The 20,472-nt window shown below is 44.2% G+C and overlaps 1 protein-coding gene and 1 non-coding gene across 6 annotated transcripts in view; one reads left to right on the top strand and one right to left on the bottom strand.

Annotated features, from left to right (window-relative positions):
- Fam13c (family with sequence similarity 13 member C) overlaps positions 1-20,472 on the bottom strand; it is a 104,505-nt gene that overhangs the window by 37,446 nt on the left and 46,587 nt on the right. For all 5 annotated transcript variants that reach the window (XM_005070785.4, XM_005070786.4, XM_005070787.4 and 2 more), the window contains one exon: positions 10,392-10,455. In XM_005070785.4, coding sequence (XP_005070842.1) covers positions 10,392-10,455 — 64 coding nt within the window. The remainder of the gene's footprint in view (positions 1-10,391; positions 10,456-20,472) is intronic.
- Positions 16,974-17,080, top strand: LOC121134403. Its single transcript, XR_005871476.1, has one exon. It is a non-coding gene; the product is annotated as a U6 spliceosomal RNA (small nuclear RNA).

Raw genomic sequence — 20,472 nt, forward strand, 5'->3', positions numbered from 1 at the left:
GACTCAAGTTACACAAACAGCGAGGGCCGCCAATACGCCAGGGTACATCCGACTCGGAAGCTTGTAGACCCTATCTAGGAGACAGACTGGATGTTACAGCCTGGAAATAGCAGGGAGAGTCAAGCAATTATGGTATCCAATGTGGAGGTTCAAAAGTGGTCTTTCGGGTAGGTTCTGCCTAAAGAGGCTCCGCTCTTTCAAGAGGCCCTGCTATTAAACACTTCTGTGGGGGTTATGGGCGGCAAACAGCATGCTACTCTGTGGCAGGAGACTAGGTAGAAAACAAAACAAAACAAAACGCCTACTGGAGCTGGGGCAGACAGACAGGCTCCAGGGTGGACCTAAAGTGCAAGGATCTGCTCTCACGGACCCAAAGGGGATGGAGCCCGCCACCATGCCATGGAGCAGTGGAGGGCCCAGCCACCGCTTAGCAGTTTAGAGAATGTGGTTTAGTAAAGTGGTCCAGACCTAGAAAACCTTTGAAGAAACACAGTAAGCCGGACATTGGTGGTGCACACCTTTAATGCCAGCACTCGGGAGGCAGAGGCAGGCAGATCTCTGTGAGTTTGAGGCCAGCCTGGTCTACAGATTGAGTTCCAGGACAGCCTCCAAAACAATACAGAGAAACCCAGTCTCAAAAAACAAAACAAAACAAAAAATACAGTAGAAAAATGGGTATAGACAGTCATTATCATTATCATCATAAATAACTTAAAATAATAAAGTCTTTAAGTAAAACAATATAAAAAGGACAAGCCACATAAAGATGGTAAATACATAATAATACAGGGAGTTTGGACCTCATATGATATTTTGTCATCTTTAAACTTTTAAATGCTAATGAACAGAGAATGGCCTCTGCTGAGAGACACTGGCTTATGGAAGGGACTGCTGAATTAAACCAGCCAGAATATTTAAGCATGTCTTGGCTTCAAAATGCAAATTCAGAATGGGAAATGTGTTGCTTTGGGGGGAGAGGTATGGTTCTCTTCACACAGGAGATCTATTTGCATGAGTTGCTCCTCTCTGAGACACTGGGTAGAACCAAGCATAAAGGAATGAGTGTAAGAAGGACTAAAAACGGGACAAGACATCAAATACAGGGAGGCTGCCTCTAAGCAGAAGGGAACCAAAAACAAGGAAGCAAAATGGAAGGATCTTAGCAGCTCATCTGTCATGCCATCCCATCCCCTGTCACTCAGCACCACAGCCCTTCCTCAGCAGAGTCCTCCTCACATGGACCCGCTGTGTGGGATGGGTCTGTGTGGAATGCATCACACAGTGACCTAGGACCCCAAGGTAGCAGTGCAGAGACTTAACTGTGGAAAGCAGAGGCCACTGACACATACATATCTACCCAAGGAATGATGGGAGATCCCTTGTCTATCCAATCAGGATGAAGCACTGTAGAGCTATCCCAAGAAAGCCTGGGATGCTTCACTGCACTGGCAGGATCTGTGAAGATGTGCTAACCACATGCCACTTGACTGCTCAAGCAAGAGCTAGACTCGCAAGGAGGCTAAGAGAATGACATCAGCTTCTTCCCTCCTGGAGCTTCTAAGCCCAGTGAGTGATGGGAGAAGTCCTTCTGTGTATATGTTGTCTTATTGGTTGATTAAATAAAGCACTGCTGGCCAACAGGGAAGCAAGATAGGTAGGACTAGGAGTCCAGGAGGATTCTGGGAAACAGAGGCACAGTCAGTCACGATGTAGGATGTGAGAGAAACAAGAAGTTCGGGCCCTTTTCTCCAGAAAGAGAAGACCACATGGAAACACTCACATTAGCAGTTAGGAGTTAATAATTAAGTCAGAGCTAGCCAATAAGAAACCAAGCAAATGACCAACAGCTTCATAATTAATATAGTGTTTCGTGTGTTATTTGGGGGCTGAGACAGCTGGGGACTCAGGTGGCTGGTGGGAAGACTACACGTTACAAGTGAGGAAACAGCTAACAAGCCAGCAAATAGCAACAGATATTATTTTCCTAAGCCTATGCCAGAAAGAAAAGGAAAGCCCAAGGAGAGGGTGACAACCGTGCCTCACTCACTAATCAGTCACACACGACTTAGTGACCTTTCACGCAAAGACATGCTTTCCCTTTTACAGAAAAACGAAGGAGCGCTCTGAAAGCTACCTTGGCTCCAGCCCTTCTCAGATATGACTTTGATATCCTACCGGCCCATGGTGCCCCTAGACAACGGCTCTGGCCAGCCTGCTGATGCTTTCTCAGGTTTACTTCCAAAGCCCCCACAGTCGGGCATCTAAAATCAGGAGGGAGCCAGAGCGACGGGCAACGATCCTCTTGGGAATGGCAGTTACTCCTGCCTCTCCGCCATACTGTGTGAGAGAAGTGAGCTAGAGAGAGGTCTGCACAGCCTAGGGTGGTTTCCTCAAGTTAACTTTTCCCACACACACAATAGAGCCTATGCGACTTGTTTTAGAAAAATACTCATTTTCCCTTCTCTGCAATTACTCAGGTCCCGCTCGAGTTGGGCTAAGATAGCGAACACCCACATGGGTGGGATGGATAATAAGAACTATTTTAAGATGCCTTCATCTGTGAGCGTGCAATTACAGAGTGGGAAACATTCACATTTGGTTTCTAGGAAGGGGTTTTGTGGCACCTTCGCATTCCTTTACGTTTCCAGGGCGTGTTTGCAGACCTCAGATTGCTGTGAAACAGACTGGACAGGGGTGAAACCCAGGATACGGGTCAGTTCTCAAATGTCCACTTACCGCTCTAATTCCCCGTTTGCATGATCATGGGCATAAACTCCCAATCCCCCTCCACACACACACACACAAACAACAAGCACAGGAGACCTTTCCTTTGCGTCTGTTCGTTCACTGGCTCCCTGCTCCAACATTCCCAGGCCCCGGGACCCTATGGGAGCACCTGGGAAAGCTGGGAAGAGAAGCAAGCCAGGTGACCAACAGACTTCCCTTTTCTTCCTACCTGCCATGCTATCCCCTACCACGGCAGATGGAACCTCCTGAAGCCATGAGCCAAAAGGAACCTTTCCTCTCTCAAGCTGTCCATATCTGGCAAGTTGGCAATTGCCGAGGTGGTCTACTTGTTTGTGGGCTCTTTTCCGGCTCTCCGAGGACTGGGACAGTATCTCCATTTGTCATTCTACGAGCTCATTGTTGCAACGGGAGTTCTAATTGGTCTCAACAATAAAAACCCAGAGTCAGACATAGGGGAAAACGCTGAGAGATCAGAGAGAAGGAGCAAGCCAAAATCACCTTTACCTCAGTAGAAAAAAGAGCAAGTTCCTCTTCCCTCCTGTCCATATTCCTTTCTCCTCCCAGTCATTTCACTCCATGTCTGTCTGTCTGTCCAGACCTCCAGACCTCTATGGTTACCTAATGGCAAGCTCCACCCTCTGGTCTTCAGACACTCTTTATTTGTACAACCAAGATACCACCACACTTTGTATGGCAGAGTCAATCAGAAAGACAAACCGCCATTACCTATCAGTTTTATTTTTATTTACTCATAGCTGGCACTTGGACTCACATAAAGTCCCCAGCACCAGACCAAATAACTTACAACCTCCTCTAACTCCAGCTACAGGAGCGCTCCAGGGCGACAACTTCTGGCCTCCAGAGGTACTGCACTGACATGGCAGACATTTACACACCTAAAAACTAAATCATGAAAAATGACTAAACTGATAGGAAGTGGACAGTATGGAAGACTAATGATCCCTTACTTGGTTCATTCTGTGTCACTGAGAAAACCGTCTATCTATGCCAGTCCCCAGCCCTTTCTTATATCTGAAGACACTACCTTAACCCACATTCTAGATATTGGTGAATATTGGAACCCATGAACTCTCCTAATAGAAGTCATATGAAATAACTGACACCTCTTGTGTCATTAAGGGTGAAAGGTCACACTGGGAATCATTAGGTATTTACTCAAACACTAATGTTTTGTTAGAAAATGAGAAAACTCTGGGGGCTGAAGAGATGGCTAGGAGGTTAAGAGCACTGGCTGCTCTTCCAGAGGACCTGAGTTCAGTTCCCAGCAACCACATGGTGGCTCACAACCATCTATGAGATCTGGTGCCCTCTTTTGTCATGCAGACATACATGGAGGCAGAATACTGTATACATAATAAATAAATAATTAAAAGAAAATAAGAAAACTCATAGTCTTGCCCTGAAGTTTGAGATTTGTGGCCCTAAGAAAAGCAATGTCCTAATATGCAAAGGATACCATGCAAGAACTACCAAGCTTTAGGACAGCAGTTCTCAACTCATGGGTCGTGACTGCTCTAGAGGTCAAATGACCCTATCACGGTGGCCACCTAAAACCATCAGAAAACACAGATATTAACATTATTATTTATAACAGTAGTAAAATTACAGTTTTGAAGTACAACAAAAGTAAGTTTATGGTTGTGGGGTCACTGCAACATGAGGAACTGTAATTCAAGGGTCACAGCATTAGGGAGGTTAATAACACTGCTCTAAGTTTCAATTCACATCCCTGTGAACCTCTTGCATGTTGGGGTGACAGAGCTCATTTGTCCACCCAGCCCCTGCTCCACTCTCTGCAACAACGCTGGGGCTAAGTTATACATCTGCCTCTCAGCAAATACTGCTGGAATCATAATTACTCATTAGGGAAAAAAATCCCAATAGCCAAAACTCCCAGACAAAATTTGGCCTTGGGACCCACAGACATGTATACATATTTACATTAAATGAAAGAGATAGTCATAGACTTTATCTTCGTGGAAAACCCATGACCCATATTGTTTCCACCCCTCACAGATATGGAACTGAACAGCCCCTTCTCTTCTCTCACAAAAAAAGGAGGAATTAGTGGTCCAAAGAGGAATAAATACAGAGGGGAACAAGGGAAAAGGATGGAGATGTCATAAGTGGAGCAAAGAACAAGAGGGAAGGAGGCCACACCCCAGCTGAGTGACAAAAGTGGGGACAGCTGATAGCAGGAAGTAAACATGGGTGACTTAGCTGCTTCTCCAAGAGAGTGTCGTACCAAAAAAAAGTGGGCACCGGGGCATGGCTTCTTTCTTACAGTGCCATTTGGGGCTCCCTTGAAGGTGAGGCCTCCAGACCTGGTTCCCAGTCAGGATGGAGAGTGACTTCTGAAGGTCAGGGCAGAATACCAGGCCCAGAAGCAGCCCCGTTTCTTTGCTATATGCCTGAGTCACCTGGGAATGAGAACTAGGGCTCACACCATGACAACCCTGGCCACAAGAGGTCCCCGCTCACACTGACAACAAGAGGTGGCTAAAATTAAATGAATCACAGGACACTGCTCCAGTTGAGGAAGAACCCTTGGTAGGGGAACAAGGTCACTTTACTTCAACCCAAAACCAAATCAGGAGGAAAAAAAATGTCCAGTGGCATCCTGCAGTGGTCCAGCCAAGAGGAAAATTACCTGGGAGCTCATGCTTCCAGAGACCAGCATCCAATTATCTACTATAAACAGCATTCCCAGGGTCAAATATGGGCCTCGTCTAGCCAATCAGCTCTTTCCAAGCCCTCGCAAGGTCATAGCAAATAGTTCAGGAAGGACAAATGACCCCATCATGAGTGACACTCAAGGCTAAGGCTTTGTAGAACTTTCTAGTTTTAGAAGACTGTAATTCCACTATGTGACAGGCAGAAACCTGAAGATAACCCTAAGGTGTCTGTACCCTGGTTTTTCAAACACTAATCTATGCACTGATATGAAGGGATTACCCCTGCCCCCAGAGATAAACATGAGCTTTGACTCTAACTCAGCTGGCCAAAGATACAGCCATTATTTGTGTGTACTTAGTCAAATCAAGTAAGATCTCTAAAAGCAGTGTCTCTTCCAGCTGGTGGCAGAAGATAGCATCAGAGCAATTAGAAGCATAGGCAGACTTCACGTGCTATAGCTGACTTGAAGATGAAGAGTCACACGAGCCAAGTGTGGCAGACTCTGGAAGCTGAATGCTATGCCCAGCTGCCAAGCAGCAAAGGGGCAGAGAAGACAGTCTTGTGACAAGAGATGAGATAAAGCAACTGCCTGAAGGAGCTTGCAGGTGTCCCTACTCAAGATGAGATTCTAACCTGGACAACGCCTTAACTCTCTTTCATGAGACCCTGAGCAGTGCAGTTTCTGCTGCTTTATACAATGGGGGCTAATAAATGGGTGTTTGAAACCATTAAGTTCTTGGTAAATCATATGGTATATTATACCATAATAGTAATTAAAAAAAACTCATCTGAGCATGGTGGTGCATGTCTTTAATCCCAGCACTTGGGAAGCAGATGGGGCAGATCACTGAGTTTGAGACCAGCCTGGTCTACAAAGCAAGTTCCAGAACAGCCAAAGCTACACAGAATAACCCTATCTAGAAAAAAAATGGTAATAGAAAACTCACTATGCACTGAAATTACTGGATGTAAGAATAATAAGCCACTAGAGAGGCGCTGGCCAAAAGATAAAGCCAGGATAGGAAAAGAAACCCAGAGATGGATCTCCTTAATGAGCTTCTAATCCCAGGATCTAGGCAAAGCATGAAGCCTGTCCCACTCCCAAATGCTCAGATACACTATCAATAAAATACTGTAGCTATGAGAGCCTGAAATAATTGACATTTTGTCACATGAAAACAATCTCAGAGACTCCAAAATGTTCTTCAATAGAACCTGAACTAAGACCCAATTTGATAGGTGGGGTTTTCACTTGAATTGAAAGACGCAGCTGCCCATTCTAGCAGAAGGGATCCTCCTCAGCCAACACAGGAGTCTCGAAGAAGCCTTTCACAGGCTATTTTCTTAGAATTAAAGCAATTTCGAAAAAGAAAGATATGTCAATCCAACAGTAAAGATGGTCTTCCAAATTCGTGGATTTTTTTGCATCCGTGAATTCAACCAACCCAGGTCAAAAATTAATTTTTAGACTGTCTGACTTGATGCACACAGAATCTGTATTACTTTAGCAATGCAGTAAAACCATTCATTCCTTTGACTGTATCTTATATCAGGTAATAAGCAATCTAGTGCTGATATAAAGTACATGGGAAGCTACCCAGAGGTTGCTCATGAGCACTACACATTTTAAATAAGGGGTTAGTAATCCATGCACTTCTTAACTGAGGGAAGGAAAGTCCTAGAGCCAGTTCCCAAAGGATATCAAGAAATAACTCCATCTTCTCCAGGTCTGCCTGTCCTGGTGCCAAAATATCTCTGTCTTACATTCTAGATGCTAATATGGATACATGCCCTCCTCACAGTGGCACATACATAGACACGTGCAAAGACCAAAGTCAGCACTCAAATATTCTACTGTTCCGCTCTTAACACAGTTCAGGCATTAAGTCTTTATACTGGAGAAACAAGTCATGTAATGCTGAGACGGATTTTGAGTTACTACAACCACAACTGAACAGGTACTCTGTGACAGTGCTACATGAAGGGAGGAGTAATATTTCGTGTTGATTTTTTTTGTGAGTACTTAAAAACATATCACCTTTGCACAATTACTAAGGCTCAGAGTTAAGCTTTTTATTGAGATCAGAAGATCACTGAATATCCATGCTCAAAATATCTCTTATTGCGTAGACCACTTCTGAAAATTACAATGGTATTCTGCTGTTGCTTGAATGCGAAATGTCCTGTTCCTGTCCTGGCCAGTCTGGCAAATCCAAAATTCAAATTAGTTGCTATTCTGTGCTCTGCAACCTAGGGTTTGGATAAGAGTTGTAACATCTGCCACCCAATGGGTCACCAGGATTGACACAGCTGCTCTGGGTGGCTATCTGGTTGATCCCTCTCTTCCCCATCACTCTGTATATCACTCTCCTGAAATTGCATGCTAAGCAACAAAGCTAACCTCCTGCTGTGGAGAAGGGCCATTCTTCTCTCAATGGTACATGAAAAACTGCACACACACACCCATGCACCTCCACTCATCAGCTAGCCATCTCTCAAAGCCCAACATGGCATGGTTGCTTGGTGGAGAGGGTTCCCTTAGGTTCCTTTATCAATCTATTAGCCTCTCCATGGGAACTGAGATCAGACATGGAATTTATGAGGTACAGAGGGTGAAAACCATTGTTTTTTCCTCATTCAGCTTTAAAGTGCTGTTTGGATCTAGTGATCTACTCATAATATGGACATGGTGGAAAAGCCCAGGCAGAAGATGAAAATGGGTGAGAAACACCCTGGTTTCTAGTCTGGGTATCTTCTAGGGGTGGACCAGATAGCTTAAGTGAATAAGTGAATGACAGACATACAGTCAAGTGTTTGAGCACTGATTCGCAGCCCCAGAGGCACCTGAAGAATACAGACCAGAATCCTATCAAGAGAACCAAGAGGTATGGTGGGTGGGTATGTACTACCACCGGGCGTCTGTAGCTTGTGGCTGACTTTGCTTTCTGAATCCCCAGGCAAGCTTTTAATAAAACATAAATAATGTGTATCACCACACCCACACTAGACACTCCCAACTGATGGAGAAAAGTGAGATTGTTCATAGGCTTCCTAGGAATACTTTTCTGTATGTACATTCTACATTCATTAAAATAATTTTTCATATCTATGTCCCATAGGACCACCACTTAGAGAAATATAACAGGGTTCTTTTTGTAAAATAATTTAGTGTTCTGTTAAGTTTAACACCCATTTTTGATTTTCACTCTTTGGGGTGTTTCCAGCAGTGAGTGTGACCACACCATCCCACACACCAAGGTACCAACCGCACTTCTGCTGCTCCCACTTCTAGCTTCTTTACATTCTCTTTCCGTGTCTCAAATTTTCATCACAGCAGAGCCTGCCCAGAAGAATGTGAGCCTGCACATACAGCCTGCCCCACCCTGAACATTGTTCTGTGTCCCCACACCGGATGCAACAGAGCCACCTTAGCCTGGAACTGGCACACGTCTCCGCTCAAACGTCCAAGGCCCATGTGCACACAGTTCATGCCATCTGCAGACATGATACTGTGAAGGAGAGCAGAACATCAGATTTCCAAGCAGGGCTTTTAGCAACTGCACAAGCCATTGCAGTAGTCCTGTCGTCTCCAGTCTCTACAATCAGCATCACCCAGAGTCTGAAAAGCTCTTCTAGCCTTTCCAGTCATGAGCATCAACACAATCTCTTGCAGCATCAGGTATAGTACTCTGTTTGCTCACAGAAGGAAGGGGAGATGCGTGGTGCTGATGCAGGCTCATAGATCTTTTCCTTAACACTCTCAACTATTTCCGCTGAGTCGTGAAATTTGAAGGCTGTGTCTTTGTACGTGCTCTCTCTCACACACACACACACAAAATAACAGCCTTCTGCATTCTCGTTTGTATTGCATTTATGACATTTCTCAAGGATTTAGCCATTTAACTTGGCTTAACCAGACATCTGGTTTAGCTTTAGTTGTGAGTTTCTACAAAATTCTACCAAAGTAATAATACTAATAATTTATTAATAGTATAACAATATTATATAGCAATATACTATACAATAATATTGTTATAACATGTTATTATTAATCAAGAAAGGAAAAAGAAAAGCACCTAAGTATTTAAATGCCTTTTATGGGGTAAAGGAACTGAGGGGCAGAAGAGGGACATATCTTCAAAATGTTGAAATAGCAATCTTCCTGAAGTTGTTCATTTTTCTTCTGGGCATCTGAATATCATGTCTATTTATTTTCTTAGCTATGAACATAATCAGAAACACCACATACCACCCACTGCTCCAACTTAATGAGGACAAGAGAAACCAGATGAGTATTCTAAACCAGTGTCTCAAGCCAAGGCATTCATAACAGCAGGTGATCTAATTATACTATACTGATTTCTGACATTGCAATCCAATTACATATTTCAAAGAAACTCTAGAATAGGCTAACTAATGCACTGCCCGGTATAATGGGATGCTGTTTGGATTGGAAAAATATGCTCCATACCTCAAAGCATATCAAGCAAACTAGGGTACAGACATCAAATTTTATTACGCTCAGTGAATGAAACAGTAAGCCCAGTTTTGTTTGAGGTTGCAAACACCAGCTAGTGAGAAACAGGGAAAGGAAAATCCAGCTAAAATTCAATTAAGAAAAAAAAGTTCTACAAATTTTAATTATCACAGCCCTGGTTATATAACCCCAAAGCAAAGTTGGAAAATATACAAAGAAATGACAACTGGACTTGGGCAAGGTCCAAAGTATGGTGAGCATTCTGGAAAATACTATTTTAAGCTTGCTTGCCCCAACACCAGGAAAAACCTTTAGTAAAGTAACATTTCATTACCACGATAAAAAAGTTGACTTAAGAGTGAAGAGATTTAAAGTTTTATTTGGATAGACTTTCTGGTGCTGTGAAAGGAATAGGCATCACCGAGACTGGCTAGCTCGTGTTTGTATCAGCTGTGATGATTCCACCTACCTCATGGAAGTCCTGCTGAGTTCCAAAAGCATCGTTTGGCCAAATGGCAGCCCTCTGGTCTACTCTACAAAATATAAAGGAAAATTATGTCTGTTTGAAAGAACCATTTCAACAACTCACGTTTGAAGCTGGTGGCTACAGATCTGGCCATGTTTCTGCTGGGAATACCAAATGCTACCTACCTACTGAAGGCTAACATCCAGCCTCTTCAGTGGTCTGGAACACAGAGTGTGTGAGCCCTGCCAGCCTCTTTGATGCTAGTGCTCTCTGCTGTTTCTCTGGCCCCACTCCTCAGTCACCCTGGCCACCCCTGCTTCCTGAGTATATGGTCCCTCTTCTACTTCAAACCCTGCACTTCCAGCCATCCTGGGTCTGGGATGCTTTACTCAGATCCGCACACAGTTAGCTCTTGTCATGCAATCATGAGCTTGGGTCACATAACTGCTCTCTGAGCAGGCCTTCTTGCCCTCCTCTTCCTGGCATACGTAGTGGTTAACACTGTAATAAGTGGAAAGAATGAACCCACATCCATAGTTGCCCTGTGGTATGTACACCCTAGTGCCTGTACTCTCTCACACACAAACATACCATTAATTTTTTAAACACACACACACCGTATGTACACATACTCACAAAAGTTTTGTTCTATCACTTAATCTATACAACAAATGCTATATTATTGCTGGCCTAGATAATGAAGCTGGATTTTGCCACTAAATATCTCCCAATAGAAAAAAAAAAGGACCTGAAGCTTGCAAGGCACAGGACTTTGAGTCCTTTACTTTCAGTTTAAAAACAAAACAAATCCTACTCCTGATATATGCTCAGACTTCTCAAATTCTATGCCCAATGGCATATGTTATTCTGCATTCAAGTTTTTCTACAAGAGTTCCTACATTGTTATGTAATAAGCAAACTATAGTTTTTATTAAAAGGCCAGCTGTCTTAATGAACAGGGTATAAGAGATTCAGTCCACAAGTTACTTGTTTTAAAAAGGACTTGTTTGCAGACATAGTCATTTATAACTAGTACACTGAGTCATTCTGAATATGAAAGACAAAATATCCTCTGAATGGCTACTGAGGTTAATGAGTTCAGCATGTCATAACCCACTCAGAAAGAAACAGTGAGCAATGATGTAGGCCTAATTTCTTCAGGATAGTAAGTGAGATTTTCTTTTGAGCCAAAAGTTGAGCTTACTGTGCCAACAACTGACTTCTAATCATATATAAGGAAGTGGCGAAACAAAGACCATGAAAGACACATTGAGAATGCCTTCTCCAACTGCACGGGATTAGCATCTTCCTCCTACAGTCTTCAGGAGAAGACTTGGGCTCCCAGTCTTCTGGTCAAGCATGGGCAGCCATGGTGGGCAGATAAAGAGGAGGACTTTCAGGTTCACCTGCCCACATCCTTCAGTCCCCTGAGCCACCAATGTGGCAAGGTAGCAAAAGGATGCTTGGGGACAGGGATTAAGTCGCCCCATCTTTTCAACATGTTGAATGGGTCCCAAGTTCTTCTGCATTTACAGTGGTTCTCAAACTACATTTTCACAGTTGCTGTAAACCAAGGAAAGCAGGGGTGTGGTGTTCTCAAGATTTATTTTAAATCATGGGTACATGTGCCTGTTTGGGGGAATGTACACATGAGTGCAGGGTGCACAGATGCCAGAAGACATTGTTGCCACCTCTGGGACTGGAGCTACAGGCAGCTGTGAGTCATCCAACACAGATGCTGGCTGATCTTTCAGGTTAACAAAACTTTACTATTAAAATATGCCATTAGTCATCATAATTATATAATGATTCGAGTGCAGTGTTTTATGTGATTCTCGACTCCCTGTGTTGTTCTAACACAGTAACTGGCAGTAACAGTAAGCATCATTTACAAACAGCCCTTCATATCCTATGAGGTGGCTATTACTATAGTCCTTAGTACATTCCAGGTAGGAGACTAAAGACGGACAAACCGTAGGGGTTAAGCTCTTGCATGGCAAGTGAAAGGCCCTGGGGTTTGGATCCTGGACTTGATGAAGAAAGAAAAACAGAAATCTTGAGGAAAATGGAGAAGTACCACAAGGAGACAAGAAGCTAACCAGGACTCATTCTGTAGCCACCAAAGACAAAGCAAAGCGTCAAGAGAGTCCATGACATCACCAGCCCTCACGCGTCTGCCTGGACATGCCTGGTGGTTTAATTAAATGACTTCATTCAGTCCTCAAGAGATTAGCATTATTATTCCCACTGACCCAATAGGAGGAAGGGCAGTTAGATAATTTCATTATTTATTCAACAAGTATCTATTAAGCATCAATTATGCACCACAATTTAGATTCACTGCTGGCACAAAGCAGTACAAAAAAACCGTTCACTTTCAGAGAATCTGTGCTTCCTTTTCTTTTTAAGATTTATTTCCATTTTTACGTGTACAGATGTTTTGCCTGCATACGTGTCTGTGTACCACATGTACGCCTGGTGCCCACAGAGGCCAGAAAAGGGCAGCAGGTCCCCTGGGGCTAGAGTTACTGTTTGCTAGCCATCACAGAGGTGCTAGGAATCAAACTGGGTCCTCTGGAAGGACAGCTGGTGTTCTCAACTGCAAAGCCATCTTTCCAGCCCTAGGACCTATATTTTCATGAAAGGAGAGAGGACATAAAAGAATATATAAGCCAACAATGACCTATGACTCACCAGGAGCCACGGTTAAAGGAGAAAAGGAAAGCAAGACACAGAAACCAGGGCTTGGAAGAGAACAGGTCAAGGCTCCCCAGTCAGAAAGTGTCAACCACCCAGAGACAAGGAGAATGACAGCCTGAGTTAAGAGCATTAAAGGTCATGGTGAGAAGAAGGAAACAGGAATCTTGCTGGAAAAGCTCAGTAGTAAACAAGGCTATTAAAATGGTTTCTGCCCAGAATCCGTGCTTGTGAGCATGTGGCCAGCCCGTTGAAGGGCAGCTTTGGAAACTGGCACTCCCATTTTGATGGATCCCTGAAGCATATGCTGAGTCAGGCTGACTCTCTGGGGTGGGCCTCTCTGGGGAGGTGCCCATGAAACAGCAAAGCCAACTAAGCACTAAAAGATTTTTCTTGGCCCTGAGACAATGCCCAGCCACAGGATGGGATCATTTGTCAAAGAGAGGCTGCGTTTTAGCTCCAGAGTTTATTTTTAAGTCAACATTTTAACTATAATTTAATCAGCAAATGGAAGAGTCCTGTCTCTATCAACGAAAAGCTTCCATCCAGCCAGTAGCTGACAGAAACTAAAGTCCCCTGAACTGTCTCTGTCTCAAGCCCAACAGTCAGTATGTTGTCACCAGTACTGTAATTTTGTACTGCAAATGACTTGTTTGTCTGTCCCCTCCTCTCCACACATTCCCCACCCCCACTGCCACCTTCAGTAAAGCTTCTATTATCCCTCACTGGAATAACAGAGGTTTCCTTCTGACCTCCCTACCCACTCCCTCTTCCCTAGAGCACTCGCACACAAGGTCTGGCCACTCACTGCCCTCTGTCCACTGCACAGAGTACAGGTCTGAGACGATGATTCAATCAATGGCTGCCAGACGGGTTAGATGGACAACATGGGCAGAGAGAGTAAAGGACGAACATCTAGCAGCGTGCAGAAGACTTCCAAGAGATGCACTCCCCAGTTCTCGCAGTGTCTTATGAAGGACTGAGCCTGGGCCCACCCCCTCACCCTCCACTCCTGCCACGCCCCATTCCTCCTGCTCCTCACACTCACTGCGCTCCTTCCAAGCTCAGACCTTCAGGCAGGATGTGCTTGTGCCTACCATGCTCCTCCTTCCCAACCCAACCCTCTTTGTCTCTGAGTTAACTCAGCTATCGTTTAGATACCACGCATGCGCCTGCCAATTGTGTCCGCCTTTTACATGACTTGTTGTGTAGACATAGGAAGCTCCCCAATTCGCAAGTCCATACCTTTAGAAGTAATTTAATAGTCACTTACTTCTGATGGTAAGTTCTGTGGGGGCAGGAATCAAGAGTTTTGCTCAACATTTATCTCTACAGCCAATCCCAGCACAGGATATAGTGTAGGTATGCATATATTTGATAACAAAATATTCAGCTCGGAGCCCTGCACAGCTGCCAATTTTGAAAGCTTATCAAGTGTGCACAACCTGTGCTCCTCCTTCTCCCTGAGGCATGCCACCAAACCTGCAGGCTGCAATGGATCTCACTTCTACAAGCAGGCACATTTCTTCCTTGAAAAGACTTAAGACCCAGCCAGCACCTGACTAATCCATAATTCAAAGAACCTGGACAGAAAGGGAGGAAGATAACATCTAACTGTGTTCAGAAAGCTTCACAGCGAATTGGGCCTTAGGGCTGACCTCAGATCTCAAGATTTACAGCAAGCCTCTGTATTAGGAAGCAGGAATATATACTGGTGGTATGACTGTCATATCCTGAAGCTCTTTTGAAAACAAAAGGTATATCCCAAGAGGACAACCCCGAGCAAAACAGTCTTCATGTCACACAATAGTTCTATATGCAGACACGGACAAGATGCCAGGAAACTCCCACACTATTGTATTAGTAACAGTCACCACCCTTGGCACCAGCATTATAAAGCGTCTTTCTGTAAGGTGTCAGGAACACACCAAAGACATTCTCTTACTTATCTATTCTTAATTATATGTATTCTGTTTGGTGACGTGCACATAAATGCAGGTGCCACAGAGACCAGAAGAAGGCATCAAACCCCCTGGAGCTGGAGTTACAGGCAGCTGTAGCCACCCAGGATGGGAACTGGAGCCTGAATTTGGGTCATCTGCGAGAGCATCAAACACTCTTTTTTGTGATTTTTTTAATTTAAATTAGAAATAAGCTTGTTTTACATGTCAATCCCAGTTTCCTCTCACTCCACTCCTCCCCTGCCCCCCAACGACTCCCTATCCCACCTCCTTTCTGCTCCCCAGGGAGGACAAGGCCTTCCATGGGGGATCTTTAAAGTCTGTCATATCATTTGGAGCAGGGCCTAGACCCTCCTCCATGTGTCTAGGCTGAGAGAGTATCTCTCTATGTGGTATGGGCTCCCAAAGTCCATTCATATACTAGGGATAAATACTGATTGATCTACTACCAGAGGCCCCATAGATTGCCCAGGCCTCCTAACTGACACCCACGTTCAGGGGTTCTGGATCAGTCCTATGCTGGTTTCCCAGCTATCAGTCTGGGGTCCATGAGCTCCCCCTTGTTCAGGTCAGCTGTTTCTGTCAGTTTCTCTAGCCTGGTCTTGACCCCTTTTGCTCATCACTCCTTCCTCTCTGCAACTGGATTCCAGGAGTTCAGTTCAGTTTAGCTGTGGATGTCTGATTCTACTGCTATCAGCTACTGGATGAAGGCTCTAGGATGGCAATATAAGATAGTCATCAATCTCATTATTGGGGGAGGGCATGTATCAAGCACTCTTAATTTCTGAGCCAGTTTTCCAGGCCTTCTTATTGGCTCTTCATAAACTTCTGAGCCAAATAATGAAGGTTTGGACTCAAAGACACCAGAGTTGAAAATTACCAGACTGACACTCACATATAGCAAAATTAGAAGCCAAAAGATCTTCATTAACTAACTGGCAACTCAGACATCCACTTGTACAGATCAACAAATTCCTCTTGTGGGGATAAAGATGCCATGGCTAGACCCAGGATGCAGGCCTCCAATAACACACACGCCACTAATTAAGGACTCAGGATCCATATCCTCCCTTACAGTTTCATGGAGATTAGAGTCACCCACTATCCATTATTATTAAAACAGAGATAGATGTAACTTAGTCCAGACCTCACAAATCAAAATGTCCAGAGTAGCCAGGCAGAGGGGGTACATGCCTTTGATCCCAGCACTTAGGAGGCAGAGGCAAGTTGATCTCTGTGAGTTCGAGGACATCCTGGTCTCAGAGCTAGTTCCAGGACAGCTATGTCTATTCCACAGAGAAACCCTGTCTCAAAAAACAAAACAATAACATCCAGAATTACAGAGTGGTAGCCAAAAAAAAATCAGGGGATTCCTAATTGGAAGACTATCTTAAAAGCCCAAGAGCAGTAACCCAGGAGGTGACCAGTACAGGATAGCCTCTCTGTTTCTGGCACAGGCTCCCAGGGAACACATTACTGGGGAAGGGAAGGTATTTCCTAAAGGCATTAGACAAATCCTCAAACACAAGATACCTCAGGTTCCTTGGAGTAGATATACCCCCTCACATTGGTGGACTAGAAAGACAACACAAAGAGCCAGGGCCACACCACTACCCCAAGCATAGGAAAATAGTGATGTGGGACCTCCTGGCCAGCCTCAGGACCAACAGAGGGAAAGAGGTCAAGCAGCTGTGGATGTGGCTAAAAAGAACCTCAGAATATAGGGTTCACTTGGCTTTGCTTGTCCTGCTGATACGGTCCTATCACATAATCAACAGTTCTTGCTTGAGAGTCACTCTGAGACACCAGCTTGAGTGATCAGAGAATCAAGGCAGAGCAGCCAACTCAACTGAACATTTTCTAAATGTAGAGATTTATGTTTGAAAGAGGAAAACACATGGAAAATTGGGAGTGAAGATCTAGGCTCGTGCTTGCTTCGGCAGCATATACCAAAAAACTGGAACGACACAGAGAAGATTAGCATGGCCCCTGAGCAAGAATGACATGCAAATTCATTCAACGTTCCATACTTTTGAATGATGACTACTTTAAATGCCATCCTAGAGCCTTCTTCATCCGGTAGCTGATGGAAGCAGAAGCAGAGATCCACGGTTAAGCACTGAGCTGAACTCCTGGAATCCAGTTGTAGAGAGGGAGGAGTGATTAGCAAAGAGGTCAAGACCATGCTGGGGAAACTCACAGAAACAGCTGACCTGAGCAAGTGGGAGCTTACAGACCCCAGTCTGACAGCTGGGGAACCAACATAGGACCAAACCAGGCTTCCCGAACGTGGGTGCCAGCTAGGAGGCCTGGGCAATCTATGGGGACTCTGGCAGTGGACAAACGTACTTCGGGAGCCCATTCCCCACTGAGGGATATTCTCTTAGGCTAGATACACTGGGGACTCTAGACCCTGCCACAAATGACTTGACAGACTTTGATGATCTCTCATGGAAGGCCTCACCCCCTCCCTGGGGAGTCGATGGGGGATGTGATGGGGAAGGTGTGGAGGGGGTAATGGGAGGATGGGAGAAGAGGGAACTGGGATTGAAATGTAAAATAAGATTATTTCTAATTAAAATAAAATTTATTAATTTAAATAAAAATTTATTGGGGTATTAGTGGAGGGGAGAAGAGGGCTGTTAGTGATAAGAGGGGTGTGGGTAGAACATAGGTCAGTCCCATGAAGCTGGGAGGACCCCTCAATGAGGGTAAGGATGTAGTCAGCAGGGGACCACCAGCATCAGTGAGTTAAGCACTTGTTGCAAGCTAGAGTTTGAGCAATGCTGTGTATGCAATCTCTCCTTTACACCTTATCAACAGTAACCCTGGGGCACAGATCTCTTCATTTCCTTGTTAATGAATTCATCTAAGACAGAGGCAGAGCTAGAATTAGCATCCAGGTCTCTATACTGTCAAGGCCCTTCCTTTTGCATGTAGCTCAAGGCCTTGGATACATTTTCCTAGGCCCTTCCCTAGAGCTCCTTTATATGCACTGGGGTTCATTCAATAGGCTGATGTGACCAAAATTGTTCTCATGTATTAGAGCTAACTTCAAGGCTTTGTCTAAAAAGCTCTAACTTTTAGCTCCCTCCTGCTTCTGCTTTTCAGCCTTTCTCCTCCAGACCCCACCCACTTGACGGGACCTTGGAATTTCCTTTGTTCCTGGCACCTGCAGGGTACTGTGTGCTTGGTCATAACTCAGTGTTACTGAACTTCTCCAGAGACTCAGAGTTGCTCAAGAGTATGAGAAGAAACTTTCCCTGCTTTTACCCATGAAATAAAGCACTTGGGAAAACTGGGGACCTGGCCACAGACTCTGATTTTGAACATCATCTGACCCCATATGAAAACCATCTTTAATATTTACTTTCTATTTCCCAACTAAGCTAATTCATAAGAGCCACCATTACCATCAAAAATTCTACTCTGGAGGCAGAAGAGAGAGCTCACTGGTTGAGAGCATGTGCTGCACTTGCAGAGGGCCTGAGTTTGGGTCCTAACACACAAGTCAGCCTGCGTATCACCTCCTATTAACTCCAGTTCTAAGGGATCCAACAGGCTCTTCTGGGCTTCTGCAAGTGACATGCTCTTTTTCTTTCCCTGACACGGAGTACATCATAAAATCAGCAACTACAAAATTGAGTGGGACAAAACACACAGCAATGTATGTGCAATACATTTTAAAGATCCATGATGGGGGATGTCCTTCTGTACATATGTTTCCCTTACTGGTTGATGAATAAAAGCACTGTTTATCTGATAGCCAGTAGAGGTAGGAAGATAGGCGGGACTAGGAGATGAGGAGAATTCTGGGAAAGGCAGGCAGAAAGACGCCATGCAGCCGCTAAAGGAATAACAGGTCTGGGCATTCTCAGGTAAGCCAAGATCACATGGAAATATATAGATTTATAGAAATGGGTTAATAATTAAGACAGAGCTAGCCAATAAGAAACCCTAGATATTAGCAAACAGTTTTATAATCAAGATAGTGTCTCTGTGTGTTTATCTGGGGCTCAAAGGCGGCAGGACCTGGCAGAACAAGAAACTCCAGCAACAGATGCACAAATCTTAATCCTTCAAAACTCTAATCCAGCACAGCTATGGACAGGAGAAAAACAAAATACAGAGAGCAAATGAAAGGGAGTTTTGTATGTTATTGTATATAATGCAATATTTAATGTGTATCTTGAAAAGAGACAACTTTGTTGACAAGAATAACCATCACATATATCACTGAATAGGTGAGAAGTTACCTTCCCTGTCTCCAAGTGGCAGTGACCACAGCCCTTACCCAGCTGTCCAAAGTCCCCACTTGGGTTTCAGCACACACATACTTCTGTCTCCTTTGCTTCTGAATCTATCCCACATTAAGCCAACACGGCTGCTAAAACCTTCAGACGTCAAGGACAACATGTTCTTTCTCCTGGAAATAGTTCTAATAATGATACCTAGACTTATAAAAACATGTTCCTTACGGGAATTGGATAGTCACATGCTTATTTCTGGACATCAAAGATGTTCATTTTAGACACTCGTGAACTCCTCTTCCTGCTACTGTGATCATCGGTCTACTTCGTGCCTTCTCACCTTGAGCAAGCACACGGCTGTATGCAAGTATCCTGGGGTCCGGGTGTATTCTTGACAGCCCTGTCTACTCTAGGACTGGTTAGAAAGTCAAATCTGTCCCCAAGAAGAAAAGGACATTTTCTGAGGCACCTGAAGCTACTGCTACTGCACAAAGAGTACAAAGAAAAAGAAAAAGTCACAGAAAGCATCCCAGGAGGATTAAAATGGACATGCTTAGTGGGAGGGGACATACCTTAAGGTAACAGTTCCTATCCTTCATATACCCCAATTAAAAAAAAAAAGAAAGAAAGTCAAATCTGAATACAGCAGGAACTCACTTTCACACACAATTCCTTTGTGTAACAATGAGTTGGTAGCAACAATGCCTAAGTGTACTCTCCAACAGTGGTACTATACAAATGGTAAACTTACAAGACTTTGGTGTTTGCGTGATTTTCTGTATTTTCCATTGTTTCCGTTACTATTGTTACTACTGCTGCCGATGTCATTGTTAAGAAAATGCCTCTGAGGTTCCTTTTTCTCTTGTCATTAAGCATTGTCAGATGAAAGTGCTAATGATGTATTGAATGGCCAAGGGTGGATTTCTTAAAGGAAGAGGAGGCTGAGGGCGCAGGGAGGGCAAAAGATGCCAACCGGGTTTCCTTCCCCTAATGATCATGCATGTTCTTCCATCAGTCCAAGGATTTGGTGTGGGACTCTGTTCTACAAGACAGGGAGGGGGAATTACTTTCATCTGTGTCAGCAAGAATGGATTCTTAGATTACTGTCCACAGCCAAAGCACTGAGCATTTTCGATGTGAAAACCAAAAGGGTTTTAAAAATCACCAGAACCAATT

This window comes from Mesocricetus auratus, unplaced genomic scaffold, assembly GCF_017639785.1.
Source record: "Mesocricetus auratus isolate SY011 unplaced genomic scaffold, BCM_Maur_2.0 Super-Scaffold_100027, whole genome shotgun sequence".
In the NCBI taxonomy this organism is placed as follows: Eukaryota; Metazoa; Chordata; class Mammalia; order Rodentia; family Cricetidae; genus Mesocricetus; species Mesocricetus auratus.